The 20,429-nt window shown below is 38.2% G+C and overlaps 1 protein-coding gene across 4 annotated transcripts in view; it reads left to right on the top strand.

Annotated features, from left to right (window-relative positions):
- Window positions 1–20,429, top strand: part of triob (trio Rho guanine nucleotide exchange factor b) — a 317,404-nt gene that overhangs the window by 68,643 nt on the left and 228,332 nt on the right. For all 4 annotated transcript variants that reach the window (XM_028817964.2, XM_028817963.2, XM_028817965.2 and 1 more), the window contains exon 2: window positions 9,139–9,192. In XM_028817964.2, the coding sequence (XP_028673797.1) occupies window positions 9,139–9,192 (54 nt within the window). The remainder of the gene's footprint in view (window positions 1–9,138; window positions 9,193–20,429) is intronic.

Raw genomic sequence — 20,429 nt, 5'->3', positions numbered from 1 at the left:
TCAGTGCACCAGAATTATTAAAACTGATCTTTTGAAGTCTTGCTAGTTATGATTTCTGTAGTCTACTGCTTCTAAGATGGCTGGTTGTGCCCTAAGTTGAAAAGATAAATTGTGCCAAGACCAAATTATTTTACTGCAAAAATTACCAATGTCCTCTCAGTATTGACTCTCTACTTCTTTTTTGAGTTTCAAAAGAGTCTGCATGAAATGTGTTGGTGGTTTTAGAAGAGGACAGCAAACCCTGTACAAAAAATGGCCACCTCATGGCCTGTATGTCAATATATTACTAATGATTGGAAATGTTCCAAGATTTCTGTGAATTTTGTATTTAGGATAAAGAAAGGTACCTTGTTATGCACATTTTCTGTAATGGCTGTGAGGCAGTTGTTGTTATGAGAACAGCAGGTTATGATTGGTTCCATGTTTGTTATAGAGAAATGTAAAGTGTGATGGTGCTTCAGTTTAAAATACCACCTCAAAGCCCAAACAGTGACAAAACACCACAAATAATAATGCTGTACTCTGTGTGTGCTGAGAAAACCCAACTGGTTTTCAACAAGATGAATACAGCTGCGATGGTGATTAGGATCTCCACCTTTCTGTTAGTTGAGGTGTTCTCAGTGCTGTAGGTGCTGTCTGATTATATACAGTTTTGGAGGGTTGGAACTCTCCGGGTTGAGCCTGTCAGCCATTGTGGTACTCCAGAGTGCCCAGGGTCCACTTTTAAATTAAAAGTGTTGTTTTGGTAAAAGAAACCAGTTTATAACTAGGAGCTTCACACTCTTTATCTAGAAGTCTCTGGAATCTAAAAACTTTCTCATTTTTTCTCCTGTAGAACCCAATAAATATTTTTTGTGGCAGACTGATAAACCATTATAGTGAAAGCTAATAAAAAGACTGCAGTGTATAACATACAAACAAGTTAGAAAATGTATGTATTATGTTATAATCTGGTGTGCTCAGCGACTTAGTTAACCAGTATGAAAGTTGGGGCATTTCACATTTTTCTATTTACTTTGTCCAAGAGTCAGGTATTATATTTTTAAGTATTTTTGTTACAATGGGTCATAGTCAAAAATAATAACAATAATAGAATGCAATTACCAAACATATGTTAGTAGACTACATTAAATAAATGCTTTTTAACAGCAGTTTACAATGGAGTTAAAATGGAGCACAAGTAGGCTTATTTCCTCTCAGCATTCAGCAAGAGAAGTCCATAAGCCCTGCTTCCATCTCCTGATGTTCTACGGACGTCACCTGGAGAGGTTGGTTGCTCCTGCTACTTGGTCATTCAGCAGGAATGATCTTGCTTCTTGAACACAATCTGCTCAATCTTATTTGGGCAATTCCCAACCAGCTGCCTCTTCTCCACCGCAGCACCTGTTCCACCTTCATCCTGCTTCTTTCTTTTTCTTTCTTTCATTTCTTTTCAGTCTTCCCGTAACAGCTGAGGATCTTTTTTTTTGAAACTCCCGTGGATGCAGATGCCTGTTTGCACCATCAGAATGCTAATGAGGAAGTTGGCTGAACTGCACGTGAAAGTGTTTTCTGCCTATCTCCTGAGGCTGCTCTGCTCCTGCACGTCACTGTGATTGCGCATTTCCTTCTTGAGCCTGAGCACACTGCATTTCAAACAAAATCTACACGCTGACACGGATTCTTAGCTCATCTTATCACAGATAGTGACTCTGTGTAACTAATAACAGTTTAAAGTGACGCATGTCGTTTCAGCTGCCTTAAATCCAGTAGTGGTGTTGCAACATTATTGAATTTCAGTTCTCAATGCAGTATTTTATTTTAAGGGCTCTTTATGTCTTTTCAGGCTTGTGTGTTTTTCACGTGACAATTTTTGACTTCCTTTATTTAATATTTATAGCAGCGGTGGTAGTCTAGTATATGAGGAAATTCCTATTTGTCTGACCAATGTGCAACTAATAATCACCATGATTTGGATTAGTGGAATCTAATTGTTAGATTGTATTATAAAATAGTATTTTACAAGAATTTATTCCTGATTGTCTGTCATAATAACATTTTATGTTCCTTTTTGTAATATATGTAATGTTGTATGAAGCCAACAACAGTTTTCAGAATGTCAATTGCATTATGGTCTTCTAATGTCAGAATTCTTTGATTTACCAGAAGAAAGTTTGAGAATCTTGGCTGTGTTATTACATAAAAGACTTATATAATGTGCAATGCAATGTTCTTAATGTTCTTATGAGAATGTGTAAAGTAATCCTACAAGTGATGACATTCCTCAAAAAATGTTATGTAGCCAATAACATATTTATAATAAACAAATTTGAAATAAAAATATCTTCATATATTAGTGCAGAGCTTTTTTAAATTTTAGCTTACACAAAGCATAGAAAAGCACATGGCAGTTAAAGACAACTTGGATTAATTTAGGTCAAACAGGCAGTTGCCCAGAAATCGTATACATCCTGTGCCTGGTTTTAGGATGACATCGAAAACAAAGGTCTAAGAAGAGAATAAATCATCTCATGTGAATTAGTTATTTTTTCACATGAAACATGAGTGGTATCATTTTTGAAGTTGTATTTTTTCATATTGCCACCAATTTTCCTTGTTCTTTACCTACCTTGATGTTGTTATTGCAATAGCATAGTGCTTTTTCCCCTTATGTTTGGCATTATTTGCCTTTCTGGATTTCTGAAAAGCTGTGATAAGGTGGTGGAATGTGTGCCTGCTTTCTATGTAATTATTTTTAAAACAGTTAAAGGTAAATCTTAAGAGGACTTCCACCGGAACACAGATTTTGTAGATACTCCTGGAGGTAAGCTTGGGAGTAATCTTTAATCATCAGAGCCTGGTGGCTGGATGACCCACATAGTCCAGTCAGGCTCAGCATAAAAACTATGTCAAACCACCACTAGGGCTCATCAACCACAACTATGGTCCAATGCTTGTCAGGTGGCAGGCAGACTAGATTGTGGCAATGGAAACTTGCAACCCTAGATTGAATTTTTATTTATTTATTTAAAAAGAATAAAGATTGTTAAATAATTCTAAAGGAATTAACATCAAGAAAATATTTGATACATATTAAATGCTATACAGTAATCCTTCCTCGATCGCGGGAGTTGTGTTCCAGAACCCCCCCACCCCAAACCCCCAACCCCCCCTCAACCCCCCACCCCCACGAAAGGTGAAAATCTGCGAAGTAGAAACCATATGTTTATATGGTTATTTTTATTTTGTCATGCTTGGGTCACAGATTTGCACAGGAACACAGAAGGCTGTAGAGAGACAGGAACTTTATTCAAACACTGCAAACAAACATTTGTCTCTTTTTCAAAAGTTTAAACGTGCTCCATGACAAGACAGAGATGACAGTTCTGTCTCACAAAAGAATGCAAACATATCTTCCTCTTCAAAGGAGTGCACGTCAGGAGCAGAGAATGTCAGAGAGAGAGAGAGAGAGAAAAGCAACAATCAAAAACCCTTAGGTGCCGTTCGAGCTTTTAAGTATGCAAAGCACCGTGCGGGAAGCATGTTGCTTGACAAAGCAGCTGCAAGGAAGCCCAGCAAGGAAGGGAGCAATGTGAAGGTAGTCTTTCAGCATTTTTTAGACGAGTGTTCGTATCCTCTAGGGGTGCGAACAGCCCCCGTGCTCACAATATATTTGAGGAGTTTTATTTAATAAGTAATACGTGCTCTGATTGGGTAGCTTCTCAGCCATCTGCCAATACCGTCCCTTGTATGAAATCAACTGGGCAAACCAACTGAGGAAGCATGTACAGTAATCCCTCACTTATCGCGGGAGATAGGTTCCAAGGCCGACCGCGATAACTGAATTTCCGCGAAGTAGGGACACCATATTTATTTAATTATTTGTGTATTTGGGCGTTTTTAAACCCTCCCTGTATTGTTTACAACCCACCCTTTACTCTATTAATAACAGGGACAACTGCTAAGCAATATGAAATCGGTAGATAAGTTTACACTTACTGTATAGCGGAGTACACGTAGCTATATATGACGTGATGATGGTGATGAATATGCTGCGCAGTAAAAATGATGACGATGAAGGTGATAATCCCCTGAATGCAGTAGCAAGAGCACGTTAATGCTGAATGAGTGAGATGAGACTTCCTGGTTAATGCAGCACTCCGTCGCTGAGCCAATCAGCAGCACACAGGAACTTAACTGCGTGCTCTGATTGGGTAGCTTCTCAGCCATCCGCCAATAGCATCTCTTGTATGAAATCAACTGGGCAAACCAACTGAGGAAGCAAATACCAGAAGTAAAAAGACCCATTGTCCGCAGAAACCCACGAAGCAGCGAAAAATCCGCGTTATATATTTAGATATGCTTACATATAAAATCCGCGAAGTCGTGAATCCGCGAAAAGTGAACCGCGAAGTAGCGAGGGATTACTGTACCAGAAATTAAAAGACCCATTGTCTACTGAAACCCACGAACCAGCGAAAAATCCGCGATATATGCTTACATATAAAATCCGTGATAGAGTGAAGCCGCTAAAGTCGAAGTGTGATATAGCGAAGGATTACTGTAGTGGATACTAGTTGATTATTTCTCTCTATTATAATAAAAATATTCTGGGACGAGATGTGACTTTTCAGAGAGATACTTTCATGTCCTACGAGATGAAACTTTGAGTAGATGACAAAGTAGAACATCGTAAAGAATTCAAAAACATTAGTGCGATACACCTGCAGAGCAGATTAGAGATAAAGAAAGTACTAAAATTTGAAAGTCTCAAAAAACGATAGTAAAGATTGCATTAGCGCAAACAAAGAGGAATTATTACTCTGTAAAATAACGGAACAGCGAAAAGAGATTGAATATATTGTTCAGATTTAAACTTTAACTCGGAGACTTGTAGATCGTCTAATTTGTGTTGCCATCAGGGAAAAGTAGTGTTTCTTCAATGAAGAGGCGTATCCGCGAGAATTAAAAGATTTGATGTTTGGTGAAAGTGAAATCCACATATGTGAGCAGCAGAGACGTGAAGTGGCTGGCGTTTAGAGCAGGCCAGGGGGTTTGGCAAGCGAAGCCCCCTAGTTTTATAGAAATTTGTACTACCATAATGTTACACAAAATATCTATGTTGATCAAGTAACACTTTTTTTTTTTTTAACTTGTTTATTTCAAGCTTAATTATAACATTTGTTGTCTCATTTTGTGATGAACAACACTGAAATATGGAAATTGGCTTTGTATTGTATATTGTATGACATTACCACATGACTGAAATTAAACAGAAAGGGAAAAGAGTGTCTTTCATTATTTGTTGAGAATTTAAAAATTGGGTTGTAAAACTAGAACTAAGGTATAAAATGACAAACTGACTGAACTTTAGCAGAACTGTTATTGACAGTCTGTTTAATGATGTGAAGGTGGAAGTTGGCAAAACACAACATAGATGTGGACCATGCACTGCTTACAACAGCATTCCTCTAGCATGGAGGAGAAAGTGTTCTTGCGTTTCTGTTCAAATCATTCCCTATGTGTGTCCCTGCTACCTCAGCACTTTTGCCCAGTGAGTGAATGTTTTCAACTGCAGGGGATATTGTCACAGTGGAGAGGCCTCAGCTTCCTGCAGATTATTATTTTCCTTTTTCCTAAGAGGAAATATAAGTTCTTTACATAAGAAATCAGTACCCACAGCTAACAGGTCAGTAAGGTATGCAAGCAGAAAAAAAGAAGGACAGTCAGTTTTGAAACAATATTTGATGTAAATTAGAAAACAAAAAGACTCTTGAATTTGTGAGGTTTTTCACTGCATTAAATTTGTAGGTTCATAGGATCCTTATTGTCACGTGTACAGAGAACTTCTTACTTGCATGAGCTAATTACGATGCAACATGTTTAAATATTTTGTTCATATTTAAAATTATTTTTATGAAAAGTATAAGCTTACAAAAACATATGTTCAAACTTGTTTATTTTGCAGTGATTTGTTTTAAGAATGTTTGAAAATAAGTGACACTAAACATGCAGTACATGTCTTTAATGTAAATGTAATATTATGGGAATATTGTATTGTGAAGTCTTAATTTCAATAAGAGTTGCATCATATACTGTAATAAGTATACCGTTTCATGCCTAATCAGTATCCAGAATAACATTAAGTAAAAACCGTTGTCAAAAGATAAAATGTTACAATGTTTGACTAGGGATGCAGATCTTAATCCATTTCATCTTTCACATTTGATTAATATCTGTTAATCAAAGGACGCTGTACTTAATAATGCAAAAGAAAATACTTTTGTCAGAAAAAGCTTAGTTGTTCATTACACATTTAAGAATTTGAAAATTGGTGAAACTTTCCTGAGAGCCTTTTCATATTTGCAATGGTGATGGACAGGTTGACAGACGAGATTAGACAGGAGTCCCCGTTGACTATGATGTTTGCTGATGACATTGTGATCTGTAGCGAGAGTAGGGAGAAGGTTGAGGAGACCCTGGAGAAGTGGAGATGTGCTCTAGAGAGGAGAGGAATGAAGGTCAGTAGGAACAAGACAGAATACATGTGTGTAAATGAGAGTGAGGTCAGTGGAATGGTGAGGATGAGGGAGTAGAGTTGGTGAAGGTGGATGAGTTTAAATACTTGGGATCAACAGTACAGAGTAATGGGGATTGTAGAAGAGAGGTGAAGAAGAGAGTGCAGGCAGGGTGGAGAAGAGTGCCAGGAGTGATTTGTGACAGACGGCTATCAGCAAGAGTGAAAGGGAAGGTCTACAGGATGGTAGTGAGACCAGTTATGTTATATGGGCTGGAGACGGTGGCACTGATGAGAAAGGAGACAGAGCTGGAGGTGGCAGAGTTAAGATGTGAAGATTTGCATTGAGTGTGACGAGGATGGACAGAATTAGAAATGAGGACATTAGAGGGTCAGCTCAAGTTGGACGGTTTGGAGACAAAGTCAGAGAGGTGAGATTGCGTTGGTTTGGACATGTGCTGAGGAGAGATGCTGAGTATAGATAGATAGATAGATAGATAGATAGATAGATAGATAGATAGATAGATAATGAGAGAAGGGTGCTAAGGATAGAGCTGCCACGTAAGAGGAACAGAGGAAGGCCTAAGAGAAGGTTTATGGAAGTGGTGAGAGAAGACATGCAGGTGATGGGTGTGACAGAAATTATGCAGAGGACGGGAAGAGATGGAAAAAGATGATACGCTGTGGCAACCCCTAAAGGGAGCAGCCAAAAGAAGAAGAAGAAGTTGTATACATTTTTACTTAGAAATCGTAGTATATTGACATGCTCAGACGTCCGTAACTGGTGTAGTCTATTCATTATCAGGCTGGGAGCTGAGAACTTCGGCTCTTATAGACCCGGTATTGCAGGTATGCCCCGCTATCTACTTACCCTTGTTAAATCTGTCATTGTCTGCACCTTGAAGTGCATGAGTGAAGCATGGTACTGAGACATGGCTCACATGGGTGGGGGAGTTAAGGCTATGTTCACATTATGTGATTTTTCAAGTGATTTTTAGTCATAGACTTCGTTTACCTAATCTTGGCAAATCTGAGGCAGTCAGTAGCGCTCTCCCATGAAGCTAGTTGCCTAATGTGACATACCCAGTGACTCTCTTCAATCATTCTGTGTCTTGCTTCAATAAAATCAAAACAGTATTCATTTTTTTGTTTAGATGTATGGGTTGGCTCTGTGTGCATGACAGCTGACAACCGATGAATGCTTGTCTAGAAGTACAAATCATAGAATGCAGTGACAAGGAATAAGGAAAACTGGTGTTTTGTTCCTCTCAAACAGAACAGAATATTGTCTGTTTGATGTGTCATATTTTTACATACTATGACATAATTGAAACACCAGTTTTATCTTCCAGTTTTCATCATACTATCGGCATATTATTGGGGCATACCTTTTGAACGTTAATGTTTTCTTGTAACAGTGCCTCTAGATCAGTGTTTCCTCAACTTTTCAACCTTTCTGGTGTTGCAGCCCACTTTTTCTGTTTTCCATGTAAGTGTCTTTGCGACCTACATAGAAGTGGGGAGTGGGTTGGTGAATTGAGTGCAGTAATTGGAGCAGTGACCCATCATGACCCACTGCGATTTTATATTTATAAAAAAAAAAAAAAAAACTTGTGACCCACTGACATAAACTGGGTCGTGGCCCACTAGCTGAGAATTACTGCTTTAGATGAAATATGGGTTCCTGGCTCAAGATAATAAATTAGGAACATATAGCACGTTTATTGATATTTCTTGCTCTGTCATTGTGTGCAAAATTTACAAAATTTAGTTGATTAACTTTTTTTTGTTGTAATGTATTATGTAATGTGCATATTAATATGAGCCTCATGCTTGAAAGTAATTCTGTATAAGGAATCTAGTAAAGCAAAAAAAATCCTTATGATGTTTTTTTGTTTTTCAGTTAAAACTCGTAAGGTAATGGAACAATGGTTAATTGTTAACATTGCTCAGTATGTGAAAATAGATTTTTTTTTTCGTTTTAAACACGTGATGTTCTGGTTTGCCCTCATCAAACCTAAATAAAGCATGAACTACAAACTAAGCTGCTGTAAAAAAATTTTTGAAGATCTATGTAATGATATCATAGAAATATTATAGTTAAGTAACAAAAAGAAACACGTTTTTGATGTAAAAGTGATAAGAATCTTTATAATTAGCTTCAGAAGACTGATGGAAATAAGAATTGTAAACTGCCCTTCAAACAGAAAGCTGCTTCTGTTTAGTCTTTTGCAATTTTTCTCTGTGCTCTTGTGAAGTAATGTTGCATTAATTAATGCATGAAACTACTGGATGAGTCTTTGATCATTCATTTTTAAATAAAAGCATGCTATCTCTAAGTTTTAATGGATTGTCTTTAATTGGGGGGAGAAATTAAAAGCACAAATGTCTGTGTTTAAAAAATGTAGAATTTATGTAAAGGACAGCATTGTTCTACAAAAAAAAGAAATGGTAACCGTATTTTTAAAACTTTAAATATGTGTGAGAACTGCTATTGGTAGTAATTATGCCTCCTATAACAATTTTGGAATTTGGAAATTCAAAATTATTTGGCTTAAAGTGTGTTCAAATGAAGTAAATGCATTTTTTTTTTATATTTAATACTGTGAATTAATTTGCTGTTTATTTTATTCACTTTTCAGATCTCACTCTTCCAAAATGTGAGCCTAAACTGGATGCTCCTAGCCACATAGGTGGTATGTATTTTTGTATCATATAAATAATCACTCAGTTATAATGTTACCTGGCTTCATGTTTCTATGGTAAATTGGTAATATAATAATATTATTAAGAGATATATGAGTTAAGAAGAGGAAGAGAGTGAGGGCAGAGCCAAGGATCAAATGCTGGAAGTTGAAAAAGGAAGGCTGAAAGGTTGAGTTTAGGGAGGAGGTGAGACAGGCACTGGGTGGCAGTGAAGAATTACCAGACAGTTGGGAAACTACAGCAGATATAGTAAGGGTGACAGCAAGAAGGGTGTTTTGCGTGACATCTGGAAAGAGGAAGGAAAAGGAAGCCTGGTGGTGAGGAAATACAGGAGAGTATACAGAGGAAGAGGATGGCAAAGAAGAAGTGGGATAGTCAGAGATGCAGAAAGTAGACAAGAGTACATGGAGATATGGCACAAGGTGAAGAGAGAGGTGGTGAAGGCTAAAGAAAATGCGTATGATGAGTTGTATGAGAGGTTGGACACTAAGGAGGGAGAAAAGGACCTGTACCGATTGGCTAGACAGAGGGACCGAGCTGGGAAAGATGTGCAGCAGTTTAGTTGTGATAAAGGATAAAGATGGAAACATACTCACAAGCAGAAGAGTGTGTTGAGCAGATGGAAAGAGTACTGTGAGAGGCTGATGAATGAAGAGAACGAGAGAGAAAAGAGGTTGGATGATGTGGAGATACTGAATCAGGAAGTGCAATGGATTAACAAGGAGGAAGTAAGGACAGCTATGAAGAGGATGAAAAACGGAAAGGCTGTTGGTCCAGGTGACATACCTATGGAAGCATGGAGGTGTTTAGGAGAGATGGCAGTGGAGGTTTTAACCAGATTGTTTAATGGAATCTTGGAAAATGAGAGGATGCCTGAGGAGTGGAGAAGAAGTGTACTGGTGCTGATATTTAAGAATAAGGGAGATGTGCAGGACTGCAGTAACTACAGGGGAATAAAATTAATGAGCCACAGCATGAAGTTACGGGGAAGAGTAGTGGAAGCCCAGTTAAGATGTGAGGTGATGATTAGATAGATAGATAGATAGATAGATACTTTATTAATCCCAATGGGAAATTCACATTCTTCAGCAGCAGCATACTGATACAATAAATATTAAATTAAAAAATGATAACAATGCAGGTGAAAAACAGAAAAACAGACAATAACTATGTATAATGATGAATGTTAACGTTTACCCCTCTGGGTGGAATTAAAGAGTCGCATAGTTTGGGGGAGAAACAATCTCCTCAATCTGTCAGTGGAGCAGGACAGTGACAGCAGTCTGTCGCTGAAGCTGCTCTTCTGTCTGGAGATGATACTATTAAGTGGATGCAGTGGATTCTCCATAATTGATAGGAGCCTGCTGAGCGCCCTTCGCTCTGCCACAGATGTTAAACTGTCCAGCTCCATGCCAACAATAGAGCTTGCCTTCCTCACCAGTTTGTCCAGACGTGAGGCGTCTTTCCTCTTAATGCTGCCTCCCCAGCACACCACTGCGTAGAAGAGGGCGCTCGCCACAACTGTCTGATAGAACATCTGCAGCATCTTATTGCAGATGTTGAAGGACGCCAGCCTTCTAAGGTAGTATAACCGGCTCTGTCCTTTCTTGCACAGCGCATCAGTATTGGCAGTCCAGTCTAATTTATCATCCAGCTGCACTCCCAGATATTTATAGGTCTGCACCATCTGCATACAGTCACCTTTGATGATCACTGGGTCTATGAGGGGTCTGGGCCTCCTAAAATCCACCACCAGCTCTTTGGTTTTGCTGGTGTTCAGGTGTAGGTGGTTTGAGTCGCACCATTTAACAAAGTCATTGATTGGGTCCCTATACTCCTCCTCCAGCCCATTAGGGATTAGGGAGCAGCAGTATGGTTTCATGTCAAGAAAGAGCACCATAGATGCAATGTTTGCTCTGAGGATGTTGATGGAGAAGTTTAGAGAAGGCCAGAAGGAGTTGCATTGCGTCTTTGTGGACCTGGAGAAAGCATATGACAGGGTGCCTCGAGAGGAGCTGTGGTATTGTATGGGGAAGTCGGGAGTGGCAGAGAAGTACGTAAGAGTTGTACAGGATATGTACGAGGGAAGTGTGACAGTGGTGAGTTCTGCAGTAGGAGTGACGGATGCATTCAACGTGGAGGTGGGATTACATCAGGGATTGGCTCAGAGTCCTTTCTTATTTGCAGTGGTGATGGACAGGTAGACAGATGAGATTAGACAGGAGTCCCTGTGGACTGTGATGTTTGCTGATGACATTGTGATCTGTAGCTAGAGTAGGGAGCAGGTTGAGGAGACCCTGGAGAGGTGGAGATATGCTCTAGAGAGGAGAGAAATGAAGGTCCGTTGGAACAACACGACAGAATACATGTGTGTGAATGAGAGGGAGGTCAGTGGAATGGTGAGGATGCAAGGAGTAGTGTTGGCGAAGGTGGATGAGTTTAAATACTTGGGATCAACAGTACAGAGTAATGGGGATTGTAGAAGAGAGGTGAAGAAGAGAGTGCAGGCAGGGTGGAGTAGGCGGAGAAGAGTGTCAGGAGTGATTTGTGACAGACGGGTATCAGCAAGAGTGAAAGGGAAGGTCTACAGGACGGTAGTGAGACCAGCTATGTTATATGGGCTGGAGACAGTGGCACTGATCAGAAAGCAGGAGACAGAGCTGGAGGTGGCAGAGTTAAAGATGCTAAGATTTGCACTGTGTTTGACGATGATGGACGTGATTAGAAATGAGGACATTAGAGGATCAGCTCAAGTTTGACGGTTGAGAGACAAAGTCATAGAGGCGTGAATACATTGGTTTGGACATGTGCAGAGGAGAGATGCTGGGGATATTGGGAGAAGGGTGCTAAGGATAGAGCTGCCAGAGAAGAATAAAAGAGGAAGACCTAAGCGAAGGTTTATGGTATTGGTGAGAGAGGATGTGCAGGTGATGGGTGTAACAGAACAAGATGTAGAGAACAGAAAGATATGGAAGAAGATGATCTGCTGTGGCAACCCCTAACGGGAGCAGCCAAAAGAAGATGATGATTAAGAGATATGAATTTAATTATCCCTGTTGGTTTTCAGGTTTTTCATTTGATATATTATAATCTGTTATGCATTTTTGTTCTTAATTTATAAGGCATATTAATAATTTGTTTCATGTGTTTTTGAGAATAATCTGCTTTATACATGACTTCAGCTCAATGGCTGAAGTGGTTTTTTTTAATGTTTTTTACATTAAGGGGTAAAACACATTTTCTATTTGTTTGCTGATATATTTTAATAATAGGCTGTAATGTTGAGATATTAGCCAGTAGATTACTACTCTTCTTGGTTACCTAGTGCCTAGGACACATTAGTACTGATATAAAAACCTATATGCAAAAATATTTTTGCAGGTTTTTAGTGTAAGCTGTGACATAGATATTTTTGAGCATGCACAATTATGCATCCTAAGAGTGATATTTTTCCCCAGTATGAAATTTTTATTCTAAAAACACACTAAGGCTGGCATTTTGTCAAAGATGTTGTCCAGAATACATTTAACTTAACCATGTGTAAAGAAAGAATGTTTGTCAGCTGTGTTGCGTAATGTTTCTGTTTTGTGCATTTCAAATGTCTGCATTTCATAATGGGAGTAACAGATGTTTTGGGGTCTTTAAGTTTAAGGCCATTGATATTTGTGTCAGAAGCTGTTTCATGTGACTGGCATTTTCAGTGGAGTATTTAATAAATTTTCTTTGATACCTGAATTGAGAAAAGACAATTGAAATTTTAATAATTGCTTCTAAAAATACGTTTTGAGTTGAGATTTTTGTAAGCCAAAGATATTTTTGAATTTTATACTGACTTTTGGCAAAACTGGCATAGCCACTAGTCTGGTTTCTGACAGTCTTGGGGTATGAATCAAAGGTAAAACTTAGAGCTTTGTCTCTGACGCAAAAAAGAAACAGAGCCAAATTTAAAAATTGTATTATGTTTTAAAAACATGTTTAGTCCTTCATGTTCTGAGAAGTAAATAGTCACCAAGCTAAGCCCCCAAGCTTTTACTTTTACTTCAGTAAAATAAGTATTGTGTTACGGAATTTGTTAATTTAAAAATTCATCTGCTACTAAATGCACATTGCTTTTAATGTGTTACCACCAGCAATGCAGCCCAATATTGTCTAAAACCACAATCTCATAATCTACCTTTGTGTTGACAGGACTAACATATGAACCTAAAAGGCAGACTATGCAGGTGAGGGTAGTATGCTGTAGTGTTTGCCCACATTCCATTTTTTTTAATACCTGATATATGTAATGTAACAAAACAGTTTGCTTTCCAGATGTTAGTGACCCAGGGGTTCTTGAAAATGTATGCACATTGTACGGTTAAGAAAAACAGACTAGAAAGACAGGTTAACGTTACTTGTAACGAGGTTTTTGGCATCATTCTTTGCATTTTCTTACTCTTAAGTTAATTTTCTGTAACAAACAGAAGGGAACAGAAAATCTAGTCCTATGCAAGATAAATGAAATGAGGATGAAGCATAGCACACCATAATTTAATAATACATTTAACCGTTTTATCCAGTCTGCTATTGGAGAGCCAGGACATATGACTGATGTAAGTTCCTTTTACGTTGAAAGTAAATACTTTGCAGTTGAATAAACCTGCCTTTTTATACTGTTAACATGCCTGAGAGTGAGATAATTAGACCAATGTGAAGTCAAAGTCTTTTAATAATATGAAGCTGAGGTACCGTAGCTAATGTGGAGACTGAAATCTTAAACCATTACCACCTTGGCAACGTAACACTTGCATGTTTTGTACTGCTTGTCTTTTTTGAAGTAGTGAAAGGTAAGAAGGCTTGTTAAGAAATTGGTAATATTTCTTAGTTGATTTTTCGTCTATCCTCAAAACATGCACTCGGGTGTTAGGCAGTAAATAGAATAATATGCTGAAGCCTTTTTGAGAGTGCAGTCTTTTTTTGCAGTTTCAATCTATTATGTGTTTTTAATGAAGACTTTCAAGTATGTCTTGTTTGTAGAGAGGTTTATTCTCATTTATTCCTGGAACTGTTTTAAATGTTGTCAGCATCATTATCTTTAGTTGAATATTAAATAAGCTATTTTCTGGGTTAGCTAGTTGGCCCCCAATCCTGTTTGCTCCAGTGTCTGTGGTCCAGGACATCCTTTGAGGTGACATCCCTATTATTCATGCCATCCAGTTCAACATCTTCTTCAGCCTGTCTGTGGAAACTTAATTAGTAACATATGTATGCCAAATTAAGAACAAAAAACATTGGTTTCTGATTGCTGCACAGCTGCTTGGTGTACAACACGTGTTTAGTGTATGCTTGATTCTGAGATGTACAATTTTTGTATTTTAATATCGCTGAAATTGCAAAGCATCTTGGAGTAGATGGCATCCTATCAATATGAACAAAATATTGATGCTTGCAAAATGAAGATATGACAGTGTTTAAGACTGTCAGATAAAAAAATAAGATTAAGATATTCATATTAAAATGTATGTTTGTACTATTTTTAAAATATTTTTGTTGTTCATATTTTTACATTTTCAGTGCCTAACCCTGATGTCAGCCATTCATTAATGTTATGAAGTACAAAGAAAATTTCTGTAATCATTAGACATGGAGTGCAGTGCATTAATGGAAGTGCATAATCTCTAAGATGCACATTTAGCAGGGCTACTGAAGTTGCATATTAAATTCCTGAAAATGAATCCACAAACAATAAATTTGTTGTATTGTTCTTTGGGGTTTTTGAAACCAAAGTAATGTTAATGAGTTTTAGTTTAACAACTGAAATCTGAGTAAAGCACATACATGTGTGGATGGTACCGGAATAAATGTGATGCCTTTTCCAGTTATGACTAATTTCTGCACTTGCTCAGTCCATACCACTTCCTATTTCTGCTTTAATGCACAATCTAACCTTAATTGCCTTAGTATTCAGTGATTCATCTGACAATGATATATTAATGTTTTATGTCTTTTTTTTGGTATTGATTTTAAGCAGTATTTATTTTTTAGTTACTGGTGAGAAAATGTTAGTGAGCCTGTTTAGTTTGTGCACATATTAATATAATTTAAGTTAGTCCATGAATATCGTGTTATTCTTTATAAACTCTGTTAAACAAAATGACACCTTTTATTGGCTAACTTAAAAGATTACAATATACAAGCTTTCGAGGCAACTCAGGCCCCTTCTTCAAGCAAGATGTAACCATGTTCCCTGAAGAGGGGGCCTGAGTTGCCTCGAAAACTTGTATATTGTAATCTTTTTAGTTAGCCAATAAAAGGTGTCATTTTGCTTGGCTTTTCTCAACATTCATAATGGCTAACACGGTACAGACCCTAGTACTACAGATAAACTCTATGTTGAACTGCCAAAGGTCATCGGACCCACCACCCCACTGTAATTAAAATCTGAAAAATTTGGTAAATGTTTTTGTATGAAGAGTAGTGCTGTTACGGTGCATTGATTTAATCAACGTAGTTCATTATTTAAATTTATCAATGGGTGTCGGCATATCGACGCATCACGTTTTTACCATCTTTCAAGAGATCAAGGTGGCAGTGCCTATTTCACCGGCAGGTCCTTTATGTAAAAGACTGCGGTCTTCTAAAGTATGGGAGTATTCTGTACCTACTGCAAATGTGAAATGGCATATCATAGCAGCCCAACAGCTATACAGGAGTATCTAGGAAGAAGCATTCCGGAGTTTTCTATGAAGACAATGCCAAGACGGAGTCGTAGGTCCTAATTACTTTTGTTAGTTCTGACTGGTAAATCGCTGCATTCTACAATCATTTATTTTCCTGAGTGCTTGCGCTGAGTAACAAGAGTTTGTTTTTTAATATGATTTAAAAATAATGTATGGTGTGACAGAAATAGAGTATAATAAGCAGGGTAACATATTGTTAGCTAGTGATTGTGAGGTTTATGCTTTACTTTCACTTGTTTTTGTCTTTTGAAGTGTTAATTTGAATTGATAAGTTGTGTTCTCTGTAGCTGCTACAGGTTATTTCATTAATTGACAAATGGAAAAAATAATCCCTTCCACTGCCAGTGCAGGAACATCTGGGATTGTTAAAAATCTTGTTTTATCTATTAAGCTCATTGTGACTTGGGTTAGGAGGTAATGGGGCTCAGGTGCTATTCATTTTGATTGTTTGTTTTTTTAATCCCCTAAATAGTTTTCGGTGTGAAATAGGCTATATATATATATATATGTAAAATTTCAGTTTACACCCCTAGTTAGTGGTTGCCGACTTATGGGCGATTCTTTTTCTGATGCTGTGGTTTTGATTTGTGCAGTGCAAGAACCCCTTGCAGTTCTGTGATGCTTTTCTATTTCTGTGAGAGTAGTGCTAACATAGGGTGAATGGTTTTGGTGTGTGTTATAAAATCTGTAACAGAAAATTAAATAATATGCAAAAGGTCTCAAATTGGTTTAGGTGGAGTCTGGTTTCCCTACCTATGTAAATTATGAGTGAGTGGGAGAAGGATGCAACTCAAAGTGTCTGCTTGTCCAAGTAGTTAGATCTGTTCTACAGAAGCAGTTTACAGACAACCGGCTCTTCCTCATCCTGAGCTGATGAAGTGGTTTTGAAAGTAATGAGTGGAGTTTTACAAAAAACATATGGTGAGTTTGGCCTGACTCTCACTCTTTATGCTTTTGTGGTATGGCTGAGGTATTTGCCAGAACAGCACGCTGTGATGTTGAAGTTAATTTTGTTTTTCCTCCCAAAGATGCATTTCAAAATTAAGAGTTCATTTGAAGAATGGATGGTTCCATCAAATGTGTATATCGTTGCAGTTTTGACTGTTTACATTGTTCAACTCAAATTGAAAACCTTGCTCCTTACTGACAAAACTATATAGGTGAGTATTGAGAAGGTTTCTGAAGACTAGGGACCCTAACTAAAATAAAAGGATTTCATAAAGAGTTAGCAATCCAGTTTCTTCACCATTTTCCATGTGATTAGGTAAGCATCTATTTGTAACTGACACGTTAATATTTGTAATTTGGGCGGAGTGGTGGCTCTGAGGCTAAGGATCTGTGCTGGTATCCCGAAGGTTGCCGGTTCGAATCCCTGTCACTGCCAAAAGAGATCCTACTCTGCTGGGCCCTTGAGCAAGGCCCTTAACCTGTAATTGCTCCAGGGGCGCTGTACAATGGCTGACCCTGTGCTCTGACCCCAAGGGGTATGCGAAAACTACCAAATTCCTAATACAAGAAATTGTATAAGGCGAAATAAAGAACAAAAAAAAAAAAAAATTCTCGCTGTAGGATGTCAGCCCCATTCTAGATTCTGGTGTTGAAAATTAGCATTAATTATTACTTTAAGCTTGTGTTTGCCCACCCATTCTTTGTGTCCTAGAAGTTTAACAAAGCTATAGCATGGTGTGTCAACCGCCACGCAATTTTGGACATACATAGGCACTACTAGATAAATTTAAGTTTTTTTTTTCCCCACCATAGTATGATTGCTGGAGAAATGCATTGTGTCTCCTGTAATTAAAAAGTTATATTCCTTAAGCAGTTACAAACTGATGCTGTTGTTAGTTACTAAAATAATATGGTATTCGGCACCATTCATGGGACAACATTCAGTTGTTTCCTACAAAAACAAAACCATAGCATTTTATGCTAGAAAAGTATTTTTTTTACCTGTGATGCAGTGGCTCAAGGATCCTAGATCTTGTCACTGACTGTGTACAACTTGCACTTTCTCCCTTTGTGCACATAGGTTTTTCTTCAGGTTTTGCTTCCACATTCCATGGGGTGCATGCATGATGAGTTTTTAACTGAAGTATTTCTATATGTGTTCTTTGAATACAACAAGCTAAATGGTATAATGTAAGGTGTGTGTTTTGCGATTGATGAAAGTAAATGAGATTCTAATTCAAAATTTAGTTCTTCTAGATCAGTGGTGCCCAATACATCAATTGTGATCAACTGGTAGATCGGAAAGGTAGTGCAGGTAGATCGCATTGCATTCAAAAAAATTTTTTTTTAAATGTTAGTCTATCATATATCCTCCATCTGGCATTTGCCACTTGACTGACATACAGGGCAGCCAGTCTGAGATCTTGTTTTTTCTAACACAACGGTCATCCTGCACGGACGATGAAACGCGCAAGCTACTGCAAAATTCCGGCTATGTAAGTGAACTAGTTAGCCTTCCAATTTATATTGACTAAAGCAGGGATCAAAAAAAAAAAAAGGGGATTGGGTGAGTGGGTGTTTGGGTTTAGGGTTGTTTAGGGTATGGGCTGGATGTGGAATTGAAAGAGGATTTTTTTTCCTCACAATGTCACAATCGAAGTGCGTTTGTCTGATCTGTCAATCTATCATTGCTATTCCAAAGAAGGAAAATGTGGAAAGGCACTTTTGAATTGTTCATAAAAACTACGAAACTGACTTCCTTCTGAAAAGCGATCTGAGAAAGAGAAAGGAGAGGGAACAAAAATTGCAGTTAATCGGACTGCCATCATTTTTCACTTGGCTGAATTCAAAAGCAAAGGCAGACACACCGAAGCATCGTTCCGGGTGAGTCACTCGATCATCTTAATACATAATTCGCCTGCCTCCTCACTCACTCACTCCTGTCCGTCCGTCCGAAGCCGCATGCGCAGTCGCCTTCTGCGCAGCTGCCCGAAAAACCTTACAAAACCCAAATCCAACTCCAACATCACGGCAGGTGGCAGATTTATGGCCGCAAAAATTTAAAGACAAAGGCGACTTCGATTAAATCTCTAGAGGCCTGAAAGGTGATTTCGACTACAGCTCGAGGCCTAATTACGCATTCATTCAATACACCTATATCAGGTTTGTGGTGCTTATACTTATTACTATTCCATATTGTACTGGAACATTCATCATTCAATATTATACTATAGGCCTGGAAAATTCATCAACTAACAGTACAAGCCTGTACAGTAATGAGTGAAGCGGACTACAATCATTACAAAACAACTTCTTCGTTACTTATCATTTGTTCTTCATACACTGCTGACACAAACTCGTGCCAGTTTCATCTTACATTGTCGAAACGGGCTCTTTGTCTAGTTAAGCATAAGAAGTCCTTCCAAGACGGAGAGATGATAAAAGAGGCCTTCGTTGAGGCAGATGGCCAGGGAGAAATTCCTGCTGAGATTTCGAGACCCCTGGCCGGAGAGAAAGGAGTTTCTCCTTGTCATTAAACATGCAGAATACATGCAACTTAATAACGATCAATGGCTGTTAGACTTGGCATTTTTTTCCGATCTGACCAACATGTTGAATGAGCTTAATTTACAGCTGCAAGGAAAAGACAAAACCATGGTCACTATGATTAGCTCAGTTAATGCTTTCAAATGAAAAATGCAACATCTGCCCTTAAACCTGCAACACCATGATTTGGGGAACATCCAAAACCTTGCGTCAGAGCTGGAGACTCAGTAGAAGGTGTGTGTGTAACTTGACAGCATACGCTACACGGAACAGATTGAAAATTGTCTGTCAGACTTTGACAGATGGTTTCAAGACTCAGCTTTACTTGAGCCAATCGCTACATTTAAGTGCTGTCTATTTAGATGTTGAGGGTGATTCACTCACATCAAAAATTGCAACACTGTTTCACCTAAAACTCTTCTACATTGGAGGATGAGATTTTGACACTACAGGATGACATTCAGCTGAAGTATGGGGCTCATGGACAGTTTTGGAACTTACAGAGGAAAAGTACCCAAACATGAGGAAATGTGCTACCTCCTTGACCGCATTATTTGGCTCAACTTATTTACGCAAGTCAGCCTTTTACCACATGAAGATTATTAAATCCAAATACTGTAGTGACCATAAATGTATTGGATTGTTATTGTGCCATAAGGGTTATTCAGTTATGTAAGGAATGACAACATATATATAATATAGCATTTTTAATGTAGGTAGATAATTTTAAAAGTAGCTCGCAAGCTGAAAAAGTGTGGGCACCCCTGTTCTAGATGAAGGGCTGGTGTATAGATAACAATGGCATCATAAATCGCAATGAAACTTTTTTTGCTGCAAACTTAAAGGGAGAGAACTTTCAGAAATGTATCTCATGGTTGGTACACAGCTGCAAGCGAAACTTTTGCTCCATCTTAAACTCACCTGTAGCAAGCTTTGTCACTTACCTTAGACTGTGGCACCATACTAAACCTGTTTTCAATTGCAACGAACTCTAAACGACAGATGCTGCCCTA

This window comes from Erpetoichthys calabaricus, chromosome 13, assembly GCF_900747795.2.
Source record: "Erpetoichthys calabaricus chromosome 13, fErpCal1.3, whole genome shotgun sequence".
Classification (NCBI taxonomy): Eukaryota; Metazoa; Chordata; class Cladistia; order Polypteriformes; family Polypteridae; genus Erpetoichthys; species Erpetoichthys calabaricus.
This window is presented reverse-complemented; position numbering and strand designations above follow the sequence as displayed.